Here is a 20,051-nt window from a genome sequence, read left to right on the forward strand (position 1 = left end):
TGATGAAAATATATTCTTTTGGTATAGTCAGTAGTAAACTGTGCTTAATAAGCCCTCATCAGAATGAAATAGTTTTTTTGCTTCTTCTTCTTCTTTTTTTTTTTTTTGCAAGCTTCAGAAATACAGTAGTAATAAGTGCTGTGGTATTAATGGATTAGTTCATTAGCACATTTAATGTTATATAGAATGAAACATTTAGTCATTTATGAGAAATGTCCTGCTACTCACTTCCTGGTACACATTCATTTGTATCTGGCTCCTGGTCTGCTTTTTGATCTACCCAGAAGAGTAACATTGAGAATAAATAACATTTCAATTAGAGATTAAACAGACAGGAAAGTAAAACTGAAATTGCCGAATTCATCTGGCAGGTTCTCAGTTTGTCGTGACCCAGTCTGCTCCTTCATTCCCCTTTTAAAGTCTCTTGCTCAATTAAACCTCTAAGATGCAGCAGAGGGAGGAGGGAGACCTGAGTTCTCTTTCCCATAAGTCACTGAACCACAGCACGGACATGGAAGGAACACAGGCCAGGAGCATCTGAGTTGATGCACCCTGCTCTCTCGCTGACTGATGTGCTCCACGACTGTAGAAAGGTCACCTTATTTCTCTGAGCTCTTTTCTTAAATCTTCAAAATAAAGACTAAAATTGTTTTCTCATTTGTTTCAACAAAGTGGTTGTAAGTATAAACCAAGGAAACTATAAATGAAAGTAAAAAAAAAAATTACCTCCGAGAAGCAAAGTGGTGCATTTTGCACAATTTAAGTACACATTTTTATGATTATAGCAAAAGCAGCTTACAAAAATTAACAACCGTCAGCAAATATAAATCATTCATTTGCCCAAGTGCTGAACTGCAAGAATCAGATTTGTTTCTACTCTTCCCTCACCAAGGCTCTATTACATAGTTAATTTTATATATATAAAGTTAATACATGACCCATTGACATGCTTTAAGACCTTCTGGCTCTGCAATATTTGAAATCAATTCGTCTCACCCTCATTCTATATTCGTTTATATAATCATAGGCAGGTTTTCCTACCCTAGTCCTGAGACCCTTTCCTTTGAAATTAAGATTATAAGTTGTGCCCAGAAAGATCTAAGATCTGAGATTTGAGAATCAAATGCAAGAACAATTTAACCCAGGATCCCGCTCTACTCTTTTCTGCCTTCAGAGAGTTCTACAAGTCAGAGTAATACAAATTAGCTCATACTCACAGAAATATAATTTCCTATTTATAGAAACCCTTGCTTCCCTAGTGTCTTTGATGAGATCCTCGTGTTATCACCAGCAGAAACCTTAAGAATATAGGCAGTATTAAATGTACCAAGTCAGAATGCTTTTATAACTTAGACACTATCCGATACATACTGGAAAATGACGTTCTTCTATTTATCCAACAGCTGCATCCCGGTGACTGCCCAAATCACCCCAGAACTTAATACCCAAGCAGACATGCAAATACATAAAGATATTTACCATCTTCAGCACTACGTACTAATTCTTCCGGCAGCTTATCTACTTTTGCTTGATCTGTTCAGGAAAAATTAACAAATGGTTAATGTGGCTGGCTCTTGACGAGAAGAGAACAATGAGATTGTCCCTGGGAGCTCCCGGAGTTGGGAGTTGGAAGCAATTAGTCAAGATGCAGTGAGAGGTGCAACCAAGATGTCTTCCCCCAAATACTTTCTCTTTACATTGGCTACTTGAGCCAGTGTCTTAGCAGGCGCTTCCATTTCAGCCCGATGCGGCTCACATCAGCAAACGGCTATGCACTGACTCCCATGGGTTAGAGGGTTAGCTCAGAGCAAGCAATTCGCTGACAGCAGGGGAAAGCAGCCTCTCTAGCCTTCTGCAGAGGGTGAGACTCTGGCCAGGCTAACACCTTCCCAAACCTATGGTCATTAACAAATATTTGTGTATGTGCATCATCGTTTGCATATGCCTCTGGGAGGCTTGCTTGGGAAGCCAACTGAAGAGATGGAACTGGGGACCAGCTGCTAAGTGGAATCTTGGCAGGCTCGTGTGAGAGTGGGTATCGGTATTTGGAAGAGAGAGTGCAGGAGTACCGTCAGCTGACTTTCTTTTTAACCCTACACATTCCTGAGGACTTTAAAGCTGCGCCATGGAAATAACCCTATACTTCTCAGACAAGAGGGGTTTTGTTTTGTTTTGTTATTAAATAGGACAATTGTTGCCTTTTTCTTCTTTTTCCCTCAGTGCCCATCATCAACAATAAGGAAGAACAATCAGAGCTGCCCAACAAAGGACTAGACTAGCCTTTTCTGGAAGCATTCAGGCGGATATGGGGGTTGGCCACCTGTTGAGGAGGCTTTAGAGGGAATTCTGCTACTGAGAGAGGTTGAAATGAGTGATCTTCAGGGTCCCTTCCAACCCTGAAATTCCAAGATCCTTGGGAGGGTTACAGCTGCAATCTGAATTGGGAATATTGTCTTCCATGCCTTGGGAATCTCTGAAGTTTGTGAATTGCTTTGGGGAAGGAGCTCTTTTCCCTTTCTTTCTATTTAAACCCAGATATTTGTTTAAAAATCTTAAATTGTGAATACCTAAAACTTATTCTAAGCCTGATAATGTCAGCAATGTTATGAGTTGGCAGTGGTTAACTTCTGTTTAATAAATTTTCTCATGGCCATCTGCAATTCCGGGACAGATCATAGCTTCAAAAGAGTAGGAACAAAATTCCAGAGGCCATGGCTTCTAAATCCACTAGTCTGGCCCATGGGTTCCGATGTACCTTCTGCCACATCTGAAGACATGCCCTCTTCAGGTAAGCAGCAGCCTGTGCAAAAACAGTACCTGATATATGACTTCATGTTAGTCTGTGGCCAGTGCCAAAAGAAGTGCGTGAGTAGAAAAGAAGTGATTAAAAGAGAAAGAAAAGTTCTTGAAGTCAAGGACTAATTCAAATTCACACTATGGGAAAATGTATTAGGTACCCAACACTGTTGTGTGTAATATGGGCACTTTGTAAATACTGTGGACAATAGTCTATTTTGAGCCTCAGGTCTACTGTGTAATACTAAGCAAGGTGTTTTACCTCTTCAGTTCCACTTTCCTCAGTTATTATATGGAGATACAATTCGCCTCTCATGGGCAGGTGCTTGTGGAAAATTCTTAGACAACTTTTGGATATTCAATAGATGTTAACGACTAATACAAATTTCACTAGCATTATTAGCTACCACAATTCTTTAAAACTCACTGTACTTGTATTTTTATTGAAAATTGTGTATGTATGTGTGTGTGCATATTCACATATGCATATGTGTGTAGGTTTGTACCTAAGGTGTGCACATGCTTGTGGAGGCCTGAGGTTGAGATGGGTTTCTTCCTTGATCAGTCTCCACTTTATGCATTGAGGCGTGATGTTTCACTGAACTTGGAGCTCACTGATTTGGCTAGTCTAGCTAAGAAGAATATTAACAGTACGCTTGCCCTGGGGATGCTTTGTCTCTTCTTATCCATTGCTGGGATTACAGACGTGTTGCCATTTCCACCCTGCTTTTATGGAGGTCCTGGAAATATAGTACTCATGCTTACATCTCAAGTACTTTTTCAACTAAGCCATCTCCTGTGTATTTTTAAACACTCAAACTGGGATGTCACAATTCAAAGACATCTAGTTTTCTCATAATTAAATGTTGTGAGTTATTTTAAAAGCAAAGTTTCAGACACTAAAGGGCAAGCCGCCTAAGCACACTTGGGAAAGCATAGTCTAGCCTGCTGTGGTAACACCTGCACTGGGGGCTTCGGTGCATGCCAGCGTGCAGTGAGGCCACAGAAGAGCACACGAGCGTTTTGAAGCTTAGGTGAGACATGGACAGCGGGGCAAACTTTATTCTCACTTGATGAATCTGATGAAATGTCTTCTAGACTTTTGGAAGGCATTTTCCTAGCAGCACTCCTTTCCAGAGTTTTCAAAACAGGACTGTGTTCTTCTTCTGAACCTGTTACAAGACAAAACCTATGAATGCTGCACACCACAAAAGCAGAACCAGAGGACGCTGAAACTGCAGGCTGAAAAGAGAGATTATACATTGAGCCTCCCCTACTTCACTCTAAGTTCTTCACAAAAGACGTTAAAATATCTCTACTACCAATATGCTCCTCAAAAATAATTTTCCTATTATTTGAGAGCATAAACCAATAGAACTGAGGTTACCACGTTAATACACAAATGCTCTCTGAGTTATTCACACCTCTATTTTGGGCACATAATTTATTAAACCACAGTTTGAATTTTCACACTTAACATTCTAGTTTTTGAAGACAGATGTGAAATGATTTAGGGCCATTAAAAAATGTCAGCAAAAAACCACAGAAGGCAGGATTCAGATGTTTCACATCTGTGTATGGTGGGGCACTCAGACGGGTGAGTGCTCCAGACCAATAGGAGTAGGGTTTGTAGATTTCAAGATTCAGGAAAATTACCAACAACATGGTAAAAAAGAAAAGTAATCAACTTTTTAATTAACTAAAGCATTGTAAAGGGTAGGGGTGATGTCATCATTTATTAATGCCTATATATACATATATATGGTATATATTATGCATTATGTATTATATTTATGTATTATTATATAGACATTTATAACTAAGAGAAAAAAGAAAGAGGGCATCATGTAATAAAAACAGTCAAATACATCTAAGTTTACAAATTTTCTAAACTGTCCTTAATGTTTTCACTTAAACAGTGAAAATTCCATCATGGATAAGTCCTGAGTGTTAACATTCATGACTAGAAGAACCGCAGTCATACAGACTTCAAAAATATGAGCAAACGATGCAATCAATCAATCAATCAATCAATGAGCCACTCCTCTAGGCACTAATTTTCCGAAATGCATTCCAGATCTGTCCAAGGTGTCTAATATGCATCCTTCAGAAAATGGGTTCTAAGACAAATTAAATTCAGGATGCATTTTGTACATAATTACCCCATATTTCCAAAAGTATTTGACCATGGAACAGCATCCCTACCACCCCAGGAACATGTTAAAGTAGTAGTTGGTTAAGAACTTAGTCACAAGTTCAACATGTTAAGCTGCTCATCAAAGCTAGGGTACCCCGAAGTAAGTTTCTTCCCCAATGCATCCTACTACTTCCTGCCTGTTAGTTTTAAAGGCTATAAAAACCATGAGTGACTCATAATTTTAAAAATATCCTCTTGGATTCTGCCTGTGATTAATACTGTTCTTACTTAGATGTGTGATCATTGCTATCGTTGTTCAGTCGGTAAGATGCTAGTGTGCTACAAGAGTGGTTACACACATTACATATAAGTTTCTCTACTAAGTGCAAATTCACAAATCCCCGACAGGCCAGTCTACCCTCCTAACTCAAAGGGCGGTTTAGTAAGAGAATACCTCAATGGAGTTAGAGGGATGGTTTTATGCTTGTGTATGCTTGCTTTCAGAAAATATTTTCTTGTTTATTTTTTAACCAGCAGCGTTTGTTAAAAGAGCTTAAGCTTGATTGATTGGGATCCCGTATGGCTCCTTAGGTCAATGGTCAAGAAAATATGCGATAGCCGCTTGCCAAGGAACTCAGACCTCACAAGCCAGCCACTTAGTAAAGCTCATCTACTTCCACTGACACTGTCAAACCAGAAAGAAGATGATCGACTATGGTTAAGCAGCTCTGGTTAAAATTCGCCAGCCAGAGAGCATCCTCCGCTGCCCCATTGGTCTAATCAGGTAACTTCTCATTCCAAGTTGCTCTGGGGTTTTTCTGCCAAAATGCCCAAGAGTTGATTAGCATCAAACCAAGACAAGCCCAATGTTTTATGGCCTGGCTGAAAGCAGAACCCTCGGTATACTCAGATGAACGTAGCCATGGAGAAAAAGCCTTCACAATTTTGCCAAGGCAGCAGGGCCAGGCAATGCCCTTAGGATCAAGTGAGCTCATCTGACTGAAAACATATTTGAGAAGGGGAAGCTGATTCTGCAGATTAATGGAAAGAGAGAGGGAAGAATATGGGGTGGGGGACCTGTAGCACGAAGTATCTGAGGGAAGGGAAGTTGCTGCCTTGTCTTTGGCCCTCAATGTTAGCTGCATCTATGCTAAAGCCCTGGTCCTAAATGGTAAGTTTGTGTCCATTTCTGGTGCTTTCTCCCAGTGATTGTTTAAACTGAAGACTTCTGTGTGGAGTGTCAGTTGAGAAATTCTAATTATTTCCAAACAACAACAACAATTAGTATATGTGTTTTAAAGGCTCTTCTAATCCCCTAAAAAGTTATTTAAAATACTGTTGAAATCTAGAAATTGTATAGATTTGATGAGATGATCCTGAGACACAGCCTTGTAAGAAAGCTGTTTTTATACAAATTATCCAAATAAAGAATATAGATAAAATGGCTTTTTCCAATTAAGAAAGGTTTAAGAGAACTAAAACAAACAAATAAACAAACAAAAGAATATCATTATGGGGGAATACCAAATTGACTCCAGTCCTTAAAATGTCATCCTTTACACACGTATCCCATAAAGCAGACTCTATGGAGTAAAAATTCCCAAACACTCACTGAAGGTATTTTTCCAGCTCTCCCCATTAGAACTGGTATTCCCATCTGAAAACTCAGATTCAGAGCTTGCTTCCAGTCTTCGCTCTTTCTCTTGTCTCTTATATGGTGTGGCTAGTAGTGATTCAACTTTGCTCATTTTTGTAGGTCTTCCTTTTGTTTCCAGGAGAGCAATCTGCTTATTTCTGGACACACTAACTTCTTTAGGCGCCTCTTCAAAGCCCAGTTCCTGGGGAGCCCATGGCTCTCCTGCAACAGTCCTTTCTCTGCCGCCATCCTCTACAGATGGTACTGTTTCAGCGGTCTCTGTTTCATAGTCTTCATAAAGTTGTGAGTGGTCAGGGACCCCAAACCCACTTGTGTAACCCCGAACATCTATTGATGGACCAATCATAGCTTCATCTCCTAATAGTTGATCACACCGGTTGACTTGGGATTCCAAACCATTACACTCAGCCTTCATTTTAGAGGTTCCCGAGGCATCACAATCAGGATGGGGTATTGCCTCCAAGAACCAGGCCTGCTCTGCCTGTAAAGACTGCTTCTTCATAGTATCTTCTTTAGGTGACAGCTGGAGCTGACAAGGTCCTTCAGACATCTCTTTAAGAAGTTTCTCAAAACCAGCATCAAAGGTACTCTGAGTCACTGATGGAGCCTCAGCCTTCTCTACAGTTTCTTGTACTTCTTTAGGATGGAATTCAGAAGCAAGTTGAAGGGACATCTCACAACTACCTGTTACAGCTGATCGAGAAATAGTCTCTGTATCCTTTTCATCTTTTGACAGGGAAGTTTCTAGTGTTTCCTTCCATAGTTTTTCCAAGCCAGTCCTAAATTCAAGGGACTCTAACTTGGGCTGAATAACCATTTCCCTCACTGTCTCTGCCACTTCCTGAAGGAGCTCCTGACAATGCTGAGTTACAGTAGAATCAGGTGATCTAATGAGATGTTCTGATGGTGACATTCTGGCAGATAAGTAAGATCCACCTTCATGAGCTGTATCAGGCACTGTGTAAAAGGAATGGCAGTCCTTCTTATTTGTAACAACAGCATCCATAGCAGGGCTCACTCTCTGAGGACTTAAGGGTCTAACACCTGCTCCTGGCACTCTCTCAGGAAGTTTGGCTTTCATTTCTCCAGCTTCTCTAAGTAGCCTCAGTAAAACAGCATTTACATCAGTCATTGTCGGTTTGGAAGGAAGAGCCACTTTCTCTATAACCTCTGAGATTTCCCTCTGAGAAGGCAATGTGCCATCCTGGGATCCAAGATGAGTATCCCAAGATAAAGACATATCTGCTAGAGAACTGGAAAGTCCCTCAAAAGAATAGGAAGACTGGGCCAATGGAGGAGACCCTTCTGCAGCTGACTGGGGCATACCTTCTGTGTTACGACGTTCAGCCTTCTGGGTGAGAGTCACATCTCCTGAAGTTTCAACTCCCTGCGGAAAGGAAGCTATTGTATCTCTCTGATCTGCTGAAGGACCATGCTTCTGTTCCATCCACTTTTCAAACAATCTGCCGTCTGTAGATGGGGAGTTGGGTCTCGGAGTTACAGGTTCCAATGGGGATTGTAAGGCAGCCGAGGAAGTTCTAGTTGCTTCCTTCAGTTTATCCACACTGGAGTTCTGTTGAGCCTTGGGAAACACTGCTACTTCATCTAGATGCTCATTAGGGCTCTTCTTGGGCCCTGTGACATCTTCCTCATCCTCAGCAAAACTTTTCTTTTGAGACCATGTCCCGTTTTCAGAAACACCCACTTTGAGTGCTTGCTCTTCATGAACTTTCTTGCCAGAAGTCTGGATGGCTGGCAGCGGGCCTTCTCCCTGCCACTTCTGTGACCTGTCATTGAACGTGTCTTTGGAGACTTTAGGCAAAACGCTTGTTTTCACTATGGATTCTTGAATTTCTGGATCGGAGCAATCCTTTCCCTCTTTAATCACTGGAGTCACAAAACATTCCATATTTTCCCCCACATTTTCCTTGGAAGGCTCATTTCCTACCAAATGGTAAGTAAACTTTCTGGGTGGTTTTTGTGGAGGTATGGCTTCATCTGCTGGTGCTTGGAATGTGCACTTTGAACTTAATTTCCCCATCTCTTCCACTGCCATAATATTTCCCTGTCTTAAATGTCTTCCTTCCCCTACTTCACGGGTATTTTCTCTTGATGAGTTCATGCACTCAAACTCCTTGGATTTGGGGCTATTAAATGGCACAGAATTTTGTTTGTTTGTTGCGGTGTTATTATTATCACTATCTTTATTATTTAGATTAGCTCCCAGGCCCCAGAACTTTCTCAAATTCTCAAACTGAGAATGATTATAGACTTGTTCTGTATTGGGTTCATCCATTCTTTCTCTTAGGGACAGAACTTTAAAGTTGGCGTTTGATTTATCAATTACAAATCTGTCTTTCTCCAAGGAAGGGTGTATTTCATGACCAGTAGTATGAAGTGGAGACACTGTATCTGATTGTTCAGCTGAAGAATAGTTATTGGATGGACCTGATATTGTGGGTTTGGTTGTTTTAGGTTTATTTGAGGAATAAAAACTGGAGAGATGGGGTGTTTGGTCATCCTCATCAAGGACCACTCTCTTAGCAGTTACTTGACCATCGTCACTCTGGCCTGGAGATAAACTGCCCGTGAACATGACCCGTGACTTCACAGGCTTGTATGCTTTGGCAGAAGATGGCTCCTGGCTGCAAGATATGAGTTCTTTTGCCTTTATCTTAGCACCAGCCTTTTCTCCTTCCCAAAAGGATATTCTGTCACTCACTCTCTTATATTTCTCTCTGAGCACTTGGTTTTGGGGACCTTCACTGGCTTCTTCTTGGCCCTCAGGCTTCTTCCAAGAAGATCCACTGTCGGCAGCACCAAGTGGCAACTCACTATTCTCTGGCTCTGGGGATGGTTTTAGGATAGATGCATTTCTGGTTTTGCTCTTTCCCTCCACATCATCTTTTGAATTATGTTCTAGAACAATTACTGAAGAGTCAGTGCTCAAATGTGTGTTCCCTTTGCTCTTCCGGGGCACATGAACTTCGGGTTCTTCTTTACCTAAGCTGCCAGTGTGCTTAGTGTTCTGTGGAACTTGGGGTTCTGCTACAGATCTCTTCAGAGCACCGAGGAGGTCGTTACTGTTTGGAGGAACTGTCCCATATCCCTCTCCTGTACTCTCTGAACCTTGGCTACAACCCATACTTTTACCCCTTTGACTTGGGGTTCTGTAGCTCTCAGATGGTTGCAGTGTATCCGGACCCTCTTTTGGGGTGCCTTGTTGGGACAGATTTGCAAAATTAGATTTGGGAAGTGCATCGCTGTCTCGGCAAGTTTCAGACACTGGTACATCTCCCTCTTCTTGGAATGTCAAATCAGACCTCACAGGCTTCAATTTAATTTTCGTTGCTGGTAGGACCTTTGAGTCATCTTTTGCACAGGTGTTGTCTGTCACTGAGGCAATAGTGATCCGTGGTTTGGAGTCTGTTTGCTGTCTGAGATCTAGTCCCTGGAGATGTTGGAGGGGTGACATACTGTCCTCTGTATGAGAACTCCGGTTAAACCAGTCTAGGACTTTAGATATGGAATCGTCAGCTGTCTTCCTTATCTCAGTAGCGCATGGACCCAAGTACGAGGATGTCTGAGCATTGAGAGCCATGAGAAGGGGCTTACCTTGCTGATGGTCTCTAAAACTGTGATCTGATGTCTGCGATGACTCAGGCTCAACACAAGGTGTCAGTTCATCTGCAACACAGAAACGCTTTCCTCAATAAGATAATGCTTATAGACCCATTATTCAATCATTTATACCATCCTCTAAAATGGGCACTTTCTACAATATTAGCTGCTAATACCAGCATCTTTCAGGGAGTTTGGTGTAAGATATTCTAATTGACTATTCTGTCAGAAGTGCCTTGAAACAGAAAAGGAAAGCAGATGTAGGACCACCCCTCAAAGTAGTGTGGAGAAGTACTTGGGAAATTTCTTTGGAATTCATGGTTTATTTTTAAAATCATGTGAGTTTTACATTCTGCTTCATGTTACATTTTAAGTATTAATCTTCTTCAACTTTCAACTATTTGCATAGAACTGAAAATCAAGAAAGATATGTCATATTGGTTTTAAGGTTTTATTTATCCAGTGGGAGATTGTCATTAACCATAGAGAAGACTTTAAGAAGCACAAATTGAAGTAATTCAGGAGTCACAAAAACAACTTTCAAGTAAGACTAAACAATGAATTCTTTCCAGAACACTTGGATAAGAAAATGAGAATATTTGCATTCCTGGGCTTGACTCCTGATGTATTAAATCAGAATCTCTGAAGCCAGGGCCCAGGAATCTTGACAAACAGCTGTCCTGGTGATTGGTCTGCATGGCGGAGTTTCAGAACTCTAATCAAAACAGTCTCCTCCATTATTTCCCATTTTCTTTTTACTATTTGTAAGTCAGAACTATTTCCTGTAAGTCAAGCCAGTCGAACTGGTTCCTTGTTGTTAGCGAACCAATGGCTAGGGGTCTAAAGAAGGGTGTTTACTTCTTTATGAGCCTGAATCACAAAGTACACGGTATGTTCATCTAAAGGAACCCAGGCATTTTATAAGAACTCATCAGGCATTTACTTAAGATAGTAGTGAAAACTCGGATGCTTTGATATTTTTGTTCTAATGTTAGGCTACAGGAGAGGGGTGTTCCTAACACAAGAAGCCCTGGATTTTTACAAAGTCAGCCACATTTTCAAACCAGTAAAACCATATCAGTCTATAAAATTCAATCTTTAATTTTAACCTACTCTGACTAAATGTGAAAATGTAAGAGATTTGCATAATACTGATACACACTAGAGATCAGCTTCCTTACTTAAGTACATGTCATATCATTAAATATTTGTCAGTAATTGTGAAAGTCTTAAAAATTATGTGTCTGCTTACAGATCATTTAATAATGAGGAAAATGTTTGTGATAAACTCTTGCTTAAAAAAAGAAAGTATTGGGTGTAGGGGTTAGAGATGGCTCAGCGATTAAGAGCACTGGCTGCTCTTCCAGGGGTCTTGAGTTCAATTCCCAGCAACCACATGGTGGCTTAAAACCTTCTGCAACCCCAGTTCAGGGATCTGACACCCTCTTATGGCCTGCACAGCTTGGTACACAGACATAGAAACAGGCAAAACACCAATATTCATTAAAAAATTAAAAGTAAATCTTAAAGAAGTCAGGGTATTATAAATATAATTTCTGAATTATATTCATGCCTAAAACCTAGGCAGTCTGTATAACTACAAGTTAGCAAAAGTTAATGTTGAGCAGCAATTTCACAGATGAGAACCTTTAAAATTCTGTGTGTGAATTGATTCTTAAGTATTTTACATATAAATTTGTTACATTAAGAATTAAGAATAGTCCTTGAAAAATAGCAAGTAATATTTCCTTCTCTCTGGAGAATTCCTTTGTGCTGTTTTTCATTGTGAAAGGAAGTTGAGTTGGTTACACTGAAGCTCACATCTAAAGCCAAGCCCTTAGGAGTCACATGTTTAGAGGGGCTCTTTGAATGACCCAGTACCTTCTTGAATGTTATTTCAGTAATCAAACAGAAAAGAGCTCTTGGTGAATGGGCAGACCTTTGTATGTAAGCACTCTCTGAGACTAGGAAGGCTATTAGCCAATGAGAAAGAGCTTTGCTGACAGTATTTTCTTCCAAAAATGTAAATAATCAATCATGATTTTAAAGTCTGACAGGACAAATACCTAAATACAAAATTATAAAGATAGTCTTGAGGAAGCAGATGTAGTTTGAAAACAAGAAAAGCCTTATTTCTTTCTCCTTATAAATTATAATAAAGGGAAATATTATCCTGCAATTTTTTTCATCCTTAAGATAAACATTTAAGTCAGTGGTTCTCAACCTTTGGGTCACAGCCTCCATGGGAGTTGCATATCAGATATCCTGCATATCAGATATTTACATTACGATTCATAACAGTAGCAAAATTAAGGTTATGAAGTAGCAATAAAATAACTTTAGGGTTGGGGGTCACTACAACATGAGGAACTGTATTAAAGGGTCGCAGCATTAGGAAGGTTGAAAACCACTGGTTTAAGTAAATGTCACATGATTATTTGCTAATGTTTGGTCCATCATTAGTAATTTCTTGTCACATGAATTCTCTCATTGCTTGAAGAAGCATTTGTTATTTTTTAAAAGAAGTTCCGTTATATTGAAATAATTTAAATGTGCAAAGAACAAGGGAGACTTGTCCCCTAAAGAGTACCAAACTGTAGGCTAAGCTAAAGTACTTCAGAATTAATCTAATGCCAAAAGAGAGGTAACCGAATTAGAAACTTGATTATTGCTATTTTCAAATTTTATGGCTTTAAAAAATTATTTTAGGATTGGATGAAGACTTATTTAAGATGGGAGAAAGTATACAACATTGTATTTCCAATTTATGTTTTTCAAGCTCCAAGAATGATATAATCACCCGGAAGGGACATGAGAAGGTAGTTTGAGGGACACACCCTCATAAGTACTCAAAGTCTGGTTTTTTAGCCTTATGACAGATGAATAATGATATATTTACTCTATACAAACATATTAGAATTTATGTAGTTCTTACCTCTACACACACTTTTATTTAACTCAAAGCATTTTCATTTGTACAAGTGATTGGTTTGCTTTGGTCTTTTTGAGACAGGGTCTCTCTATAATACAGCTCTATGTAGACCAGGATGGCCTCAGACTCACAAAGATCCTCCTGCCTCATTCTCCTGAGTACTGGGACCAAAGGTCTGAGCCACCACACCTGGCTGGTTTCATTATTATTATTATTATTATTTTATTTTTTTAATTATTATTATTGCATCAAATGTAAGGGAACTCATATTAAACACAAGCTAGACACTGTGCTATTCTGATTTCTTTGGTAACAGTGATGGTTTATGAAAGACACCAAATCCATGCTCGGCAGCAGCTATTTGAATTCTAGCTGGGATGCTTAAAGAAAATCTTGGTCTTCTACGGCGATAGCTGGCCTGGTCATCTCAAGCTATGAGGTCAGCTAGCTTTTGTAACCTGTGATGACAACTCTTACCCGCAGGGCTTCCAGACAATTCTGATTCAAGTCTTGTTAGATGTGGTGATTTATCTTGGCATTCATTGATGATGGGTGAGTTCTCAGCAGGTTGTGGTCTTGTGGGTAGAATGTCTGAGTGACAAGGGAGCCCATCACTTGGAACAGACCCAGAAGACATTGGCTGGTGTGTCTCCCTTTCTGAAACACTTGGGCTTGACATTGGCTGATAAAGAGACAAAGGCTTTTTGTGGGAGGGCTTTTGGTGATCCTGAAACACGTCTACATCCCCTGCATCTTCTGTACCATTTTGCAACCTGTCATTTTCTAAAATAGTAAATTCTCCTACTTCCTGGTCAAGAGCAGGTCTAGGACTCTGAGGAACTTCGTCCTTCACTGCAGAGAATCTCACATGCTTTAATGGTTCCAGTGAGTTTGTGGAAGAGTCATCCTCTAAAGAGTGCTCCTTCTCAGAAATTCTCTCGTGGATGGTTAGGCCAGGTGATAGGATTTTGCTTTTTGGATCAAAATTGTAATGTAAACGGAGAGTTTCTGAGTCTGTGCTACTGGAACTGGAGTTGCGCTTTAGGATCCCTCTTGGTGCCCCTCTCGAGTTCAGGGAGTCCCTCCTTTGTCTAGGAAAAGACTGGTTATCCTCTGTCTTTAAGTCGTTGGATTTGTGGATCAATTTTCTGGCCTTGGGGATTGGAGCTTTGATTTGAGACCCCTTTTCAGATGCCATGGACATGGGTTGCTTTGGCGTCTCTAACTTCTGACTTGAAATATCTGGGATATCTGTCTTTTCTTTTGATTCTGATAATTTACCTGAAAGTTAAAACACATTAAGTGATATGTTAAGTAGAAAGCAACTCTGCACTTTAAAGCACCTCTAAGTTTAGTCTGGATTTAGTAAGCACTATGGAAACATTGAAGATAATAAGAGAAGCTGCATAAGTGTAGACCTAAGAGGGAAAGCACTTACAGACTCGTGCCTTGGTACCCAGGTGATTTTTACAGCAGTAACATTATCCTATGATACTACAACGGTGAACACATGACATTATACATTTGTCCGAAGACTTGGAATGCAGAACATCAAGAGTGAACCCTTGATGGAAACTATTGACTGTGGATGACAAAGATGTCTCAAAGCAGTTCATCTGTGTGGTAGTTTGAATGTTTGGTTCTCACTTGGTGTAACTGTTTGGGAAGGATTAGGAGGTGTGGCCTTATTGGAGGAGGTGTGTCACACAGAGTAGGCTTTGAGGTTTCAAAGCACACCCATTCCCCATTAGCTTTCTCTCTCTTTACTCTTTCTAATAAGATATAAGCTCTCAGCTACTGGTCCAGCACCACACCTGCTGCCACGTTCCCACCATGAGGGTCATGGACTCACCCTCTGAAACTGTAAGCAAGCCCCCAAATTAAAGTTTTTTATAAGTTGCCTCAGTCATGGTGTCTCTTCACAGCAATAGAAAAGCAACCATACTTTGATAGTTATAAAAAACATACCACTCTGGTGGCAGATGCTAACCATGACAGAGGCTCTGTATATGTGGGCATAGGGTGTATGTAGATGTAGTATATACTTTTCTGTTTGGTAGTGTTGTGAAAAAAAGTCCTTTTAAAACTGATGCACAAAAGCTGGGAAGATGGTTCAGAGGGTAAAGGCATCTTCCACTCAAGTTTGTCAAACTGAGTTCAATCCCATGAAACCCACAAAAAGACAGAGAGAATGGAGTCCACAATGTTGTCATCTGACCTCCACGTGTATGCCATGGCGTGCACACACACACACACACATACACACACACACACACACACTCACAGAGGATGTGAATGGAGAAGAGGCACTATCTGAGAGCAGATAGGGAGAGGTTTAAAGAGAAAGCAGACAAGGAAAGAAAACATAGAAATATGAAGAAAAGTAAAAAGTGTCATATACTTTTTTCTTATGTGAAATCTAGGTGTGCACACGTGTGTGTGTGTGTGTGTGTGTGTGTGTGTGTGTGTGTGTGTGTAAGTGTGTGAGAGAGTGACATGAAATCTGAAGGGCATATATTTACAGGAAGTAGGAGGACTAACTAGGAGTGGGAGGGATAAGAGAAGGTAGTGGGGGAGAATAGAACAAGACACAATGATATATGTGTATAAAATGTCATAACAAGACCCATCATTTTGTATGCAAAGAAATTATTGCAAATATTGCTGTACTTTATTTGCTTTGAGATTTTATATTGATTATAAAAGCTTTTAAAATAGAGTTTTTAGAGGCCAGAAAGATGGCTCAGTGGTTAAGAATCCTTGCTGCTCTTGCAGATCTGGGTTCAATCACCAGCACCCATATAGTGGCTCACAACCATCTCTACCTCCAGTACCCAGGGAATCTGATACCTTCTTCTGAACTCTGAGGGCACTAAGCATGCTTAAAAATATTCTAAAAGCAGATTTTTAAAATTTCTCAAAGGAGGCTGAAGACAAAACACAAGTACCACCTTTAAAAATCATATATTAAAATGATAAAAGGTAACTCAATGTTTAAAATCAAAATCCCAATATCTAAAACTAATGTCTTCTCAAAAAAAAAAAAAAAAACTTAAAAAGTAAATGATGAACCAATGGCTGAGGGGTCCCCACTGGATCAGGCCCCCTGAATGGGTGAGACAGTTGATTGGCTTGATCTGTTTGGGAGGCATCCAGGCAGTGGGACCGGGTCCTGTGCTCATTGCATGAGTTGGCTGTTTGAAACCTGGGGCCTATGCAGGATTGCTTGGCTCGGCCTAGGAGGAGGGGACTGGACCTACCTGGACTGAGTCTACCAGGTTGATCTCAGTCTGTGGGGAAGGCTTTGCCCTGGAGGAGATGGGAATGGGGGGGGGGGGCTGGGGGGAAGGTGAGGGGGACGGGAGGGGGGAGAACAAGGGACTCCGTGGCTGATATGTAGAACTGAATTGTATTGCAAAATAAAAAAAAAAAAAAAAGTAAATGATAATATGTCTCAATAACTTTTTCCTACATTTTTGTGTATTATAAAGTGTACCCAAGAGGGAACATATTAAGAGAGGCTAATTGAAGGCCCTGGATCACTGTCCAACCGTTTCTCATCCCAGAATAATTTTTAGTGAGTGACTTCTTCTTGCAGTTGCTTTTGGAGAGACAGAATTATCTAACATTTCCTCTTCTTGGCATGTAAAATTCTATAAGTAACAAACTTCAACCAATCAAACCACACACTTGCTCAAATACTTCTGAGCAGCAAGCCCTATCATTTCCTCCTGGGGTAACTCAATTGTTTTTCAATCTCTTTTCATTTTAAACAGACAACTGTGTCAGCACATGGTAGGCTCGCAAGAAATACTGCTATGTGAAAAACTAAATGCCTTTGCTCCAAAAATTTCCTATGTCACTAATGAGGGAACGCAAAGCATGGAGGTCACATAACAATTGGCAGCCCCAGGGCTGGAATGCACAGACATTCAGTTCCTAATTTCTAGACCATGGACACAGCAGAGCAAGAAAAAAACCATCAGGACCTCTCACTTTCTCTGGGGAGTTATTTCAGTGAAAGGAACTCTGAGCATTTCCCCCAGTCCACGGATAACAAAGATAAAAATAGCCAGTCCAGAAAAATAATATTTACCCTCTTTTGAAATCTGAAATAAACCAGCTTTTCCAGTTTTTGACTGCTCATTTTTGGTTTGTTGCAGTGAGTGATCTTCTGGAAGCTTGGAGTTGTTAAATGGATTCTTCCTTTGCTGGGGAAAAATAATGTTTATTAAACTTGGTTTAAATGTCATAACAGCAACTCAGCATTAGCAAATGCTTCTGATCTCACATATTTGATAGCTTTAAACAGTCCAATCTACTATCTGACATGTTAGGGGCTAGGGAAACTTGTTTAATTTGGTTAGCATAAAATCACTATATATCATGCAAAAACATAGATACAATTATATAAAGTATACACATTGCCAAAGTCCTTTGAAATTAGATCAGAAGCACATTTTATTGGTAAGAATGACCCTGAATCATAGCAAAGACTGGTCAAGGGTAAGGCAATCCTAGGTTTTTTAATCGGGTCAGATTCCCATCAGGGCTTTTCCTACCACATTAGTTACTATACTAGATTACAGCTGTTTGAAATGACCTCAGGCATCTTGAAGAGCTTCACAGTTGTTGTTATGGCCAATTCTAATAACAGCAAAGGTATAAGTACGTATAGGCTGGGCTTGTTGTTGTTTTGAGACAGGGCCTACCTACCCAGTCTATGGAGTGGTTTAGGGCTCACAATATCCCTGCCTCTGATTTTTCATATTAATACAAGACCGACTGTGAATGGTTGCTGTTTGTAGTTTTATAAATTGGCAATTCCTTCCTGGAAACAGACCTGTAATAGAGATGCAAGAAGCTATGCCTAAAGATAAGGACTATGGTAGAACTAACAGGCCATACCAAATAGCCTAAGAATGGCAGCACCATATAGGCTTTTTACATTTTTACTTTCTCAGACAGGGTCTCACTACCTAGCAATACCTGGCCTAGAACTAGCCATCTAGACTAAGCTGGCCTGGAACTCACAGAGATCCTATGTCTTTGCTCTCCCCCATCCCAAGGCCTAGGATTAAATGACGGGCCACCACCTGGCTCTTTTTAAAATAACTTTAAGGTTTAATTATGTATATGTACTTGGGGGTACAGTGAGCATGTGAGTGGTCACAGAGGCCAGAGGCACTGGATCTCTGTGGAGCTGGAGTTGCAGGCAGTTAAGAAACTCATGTCCCCTGAAGAGCAGTAAACTCTTTTAACCACTGAGGCCATCTCTCTAGTCCTAGACATTTTAACTCTCAAGGACAGGAAGACATCTGTATCTTTAGCAACACAAATATAATTATCAACTTTATCCACCACAGGAGTGACTTCTTAAACTACATACCCAAATTATTTACATATGGAACACAAAACGAACTACAAGATTCTCTGTATTTGTTTTGCTTTGGTAATGATGAGGAAAATGGCATTCCTGCTAATAACGAGATTTTTCAATGTCTGGGCTCAATCTACCTTGGGCAGAGACGCAGCTGGATTCCTTGTATTTTCCTGGGACATATCAATCACCCTGGAAGCTGGATCCACCACATTGGAACTGCAAAAGAAACAATCATTCAGAGAGCAAAACCTCACCCCGTAGGGAGCATAAATCATGGCTCCACAGTCGAGAGCTTTGAGGGCAGGAGAGGGAAGGAAGTTTGTAAGATCACACTGCCAGAAAGGGAGAAGAAACCAGGGTCCAGCCATGCTCAGGCACAAAAGCAAAGGCCACGGTGGGGCAAAGAGTGTGTGCAGCGTAAGAAAGGCAAAGGCGTCTATTAGGACCTTTAAAGATGGCCAGGGTACAGGCTCACAAGAGGTTCACAATTTAAACTTGCAGAAATGAACTCATTTCGAACTGAAATCTAAGATCAGAGACAAATGAGAAAGTGAGCAATGGATTTTATGGATGAAATAAAGTCACACAATCTTGATTCCAGAGCAGAGTTTCCCCTAATGCAAACGGGACATAACTGAAGCAAAGGCTCAGGAAAGCAAGTGACCTGGCAAAGAGATAGTATGACCAAGTCAGATAGCTGTACACAGAGGCTGATGTGTTGGGGCAATTTCCTATGGCCTTGCAATCCAACACATTAATAGGTGAATTCTTACTCAAGTACAAAGAGACAAGTACCACGGGGCATTGAGAAGATGCTGGGTGGGTAGATGGCTACAGCTGGCTTGAAGAAGTACAGAGGATTCTCTAAACCATGGGGCACTATGCAGAGGCAGGGCAGCCCCGGGGTAAACGTAGAGCAGGAGTTCACAGAGAATGGTGAGTTGAGCAGGTCACTCCCTTGACTATGAGTAAGATGAAAAGTAGGTCACAGGATCCCAGGAGAGGAGGAAAACTGGCTTGCTGAGAAGGCCCGTTCCAGTAGCCTTGCTGTAGACATAAAAGATGAAGTCACTATTGGCTGTTCCACCACTGTTCCTTGTTAATCTCCACCAGCTCTTAGTGACATCAGAGTTAAGAGCTTGGAAAAATTCTCTGAAAGTGATGGTTTCTCCCCACATGGCAGAGGAACAGAAACCCCAGGCAAGGAAACAATTCACCCTGGGGCCATGGAACCTTGCCCAAGATTACTGCCACTTAACCCCAGAGCTAGATATTTTGTGGTTTCCTTTTCTTATTTCTGTACTTGAACTGCTATTTTTTTTCCACAGTTAGTCCCCAGAAACCATTAAGAAAGCCATTCTTCCTTCCATCACCTTCTTTATTGATCCAAAAGCAAAGTATAGTAAATGAGGTGCCATTTACAGCTTGATTGCATGAAGGGAGAAAGAGGGAAGGAAGGGTGTGTAAAATGGAAAACACAGGAAGAACTTATAATAGAACCGTAATTTGGACAGAAAGAGACTTT

General features: G+C 40.6%; 1 protein-coding gene across 15 annotated transcripts in view; it reads right to left on the reverse strand.

Moving 5' to 3' along the window:
* Positions 1–20,051, reverse strand: part of Sytl2 (synaptotagmin like 2) — a 110,574-nt gene that overhangs the window by 23,414 nt on the left and 67,109 nt on the right. For 4 of the 15 annotated variants that reach the window (XM_052762131.1, XM_052762133.1, XM_052762130.1 and 1 more), the window contains exons 5-11: positions 18,661–18,742; positions 17,240–17,354; positions 13,621–14,424; positions 10,206–10,277; positions 3,867–3,968; positions 1,480–1,533; positions 229–276 (exon numbers count right to left, since the gene is read on the reverse strand). In XM_052762131.1, the coding sequence (XP_052618091.1) occupies positions 229–276; positions 1,480–1,533; positions 3,867–3,968; positions 10,206–10,277; positions 13,621–14,424; positions 17,240–17,354; positions 18,661–18,742 (1,277 nt within the window). Of the gene's footprint in view, positions 1–228; positions 277–1,479; positions 2,086–3,866; positions 3,969–6,545; positions 10,278–13,620; positions 14,425–17,239; positions 17,355–18,660; positions 18,743–20,051 lie in introns of those variants that run through there. The other 11 variants (XM_052762125.1, XM_052762124.1, XM_052762121.1 and 8 more) reach the window with 5 other exon arrangements.

Source organism: Peromyscus californicus, unplaced genomic scaffold (assembly GCF_007827085.1).
Source record: "Peromyscus californicus insignis strain IS unplaced genomic scaffold, ASM782708v3 Scaffold_4__1_contigs__length_199733344, whole genome shotgun sequence".
Taxonomy (NCBI): domain Eukaryota; kingdom Metazoa; phylum Chordata; class Mammalia; order Rodentia; family Cricetidae; genus Peromyscus; species Peromyscus californicus.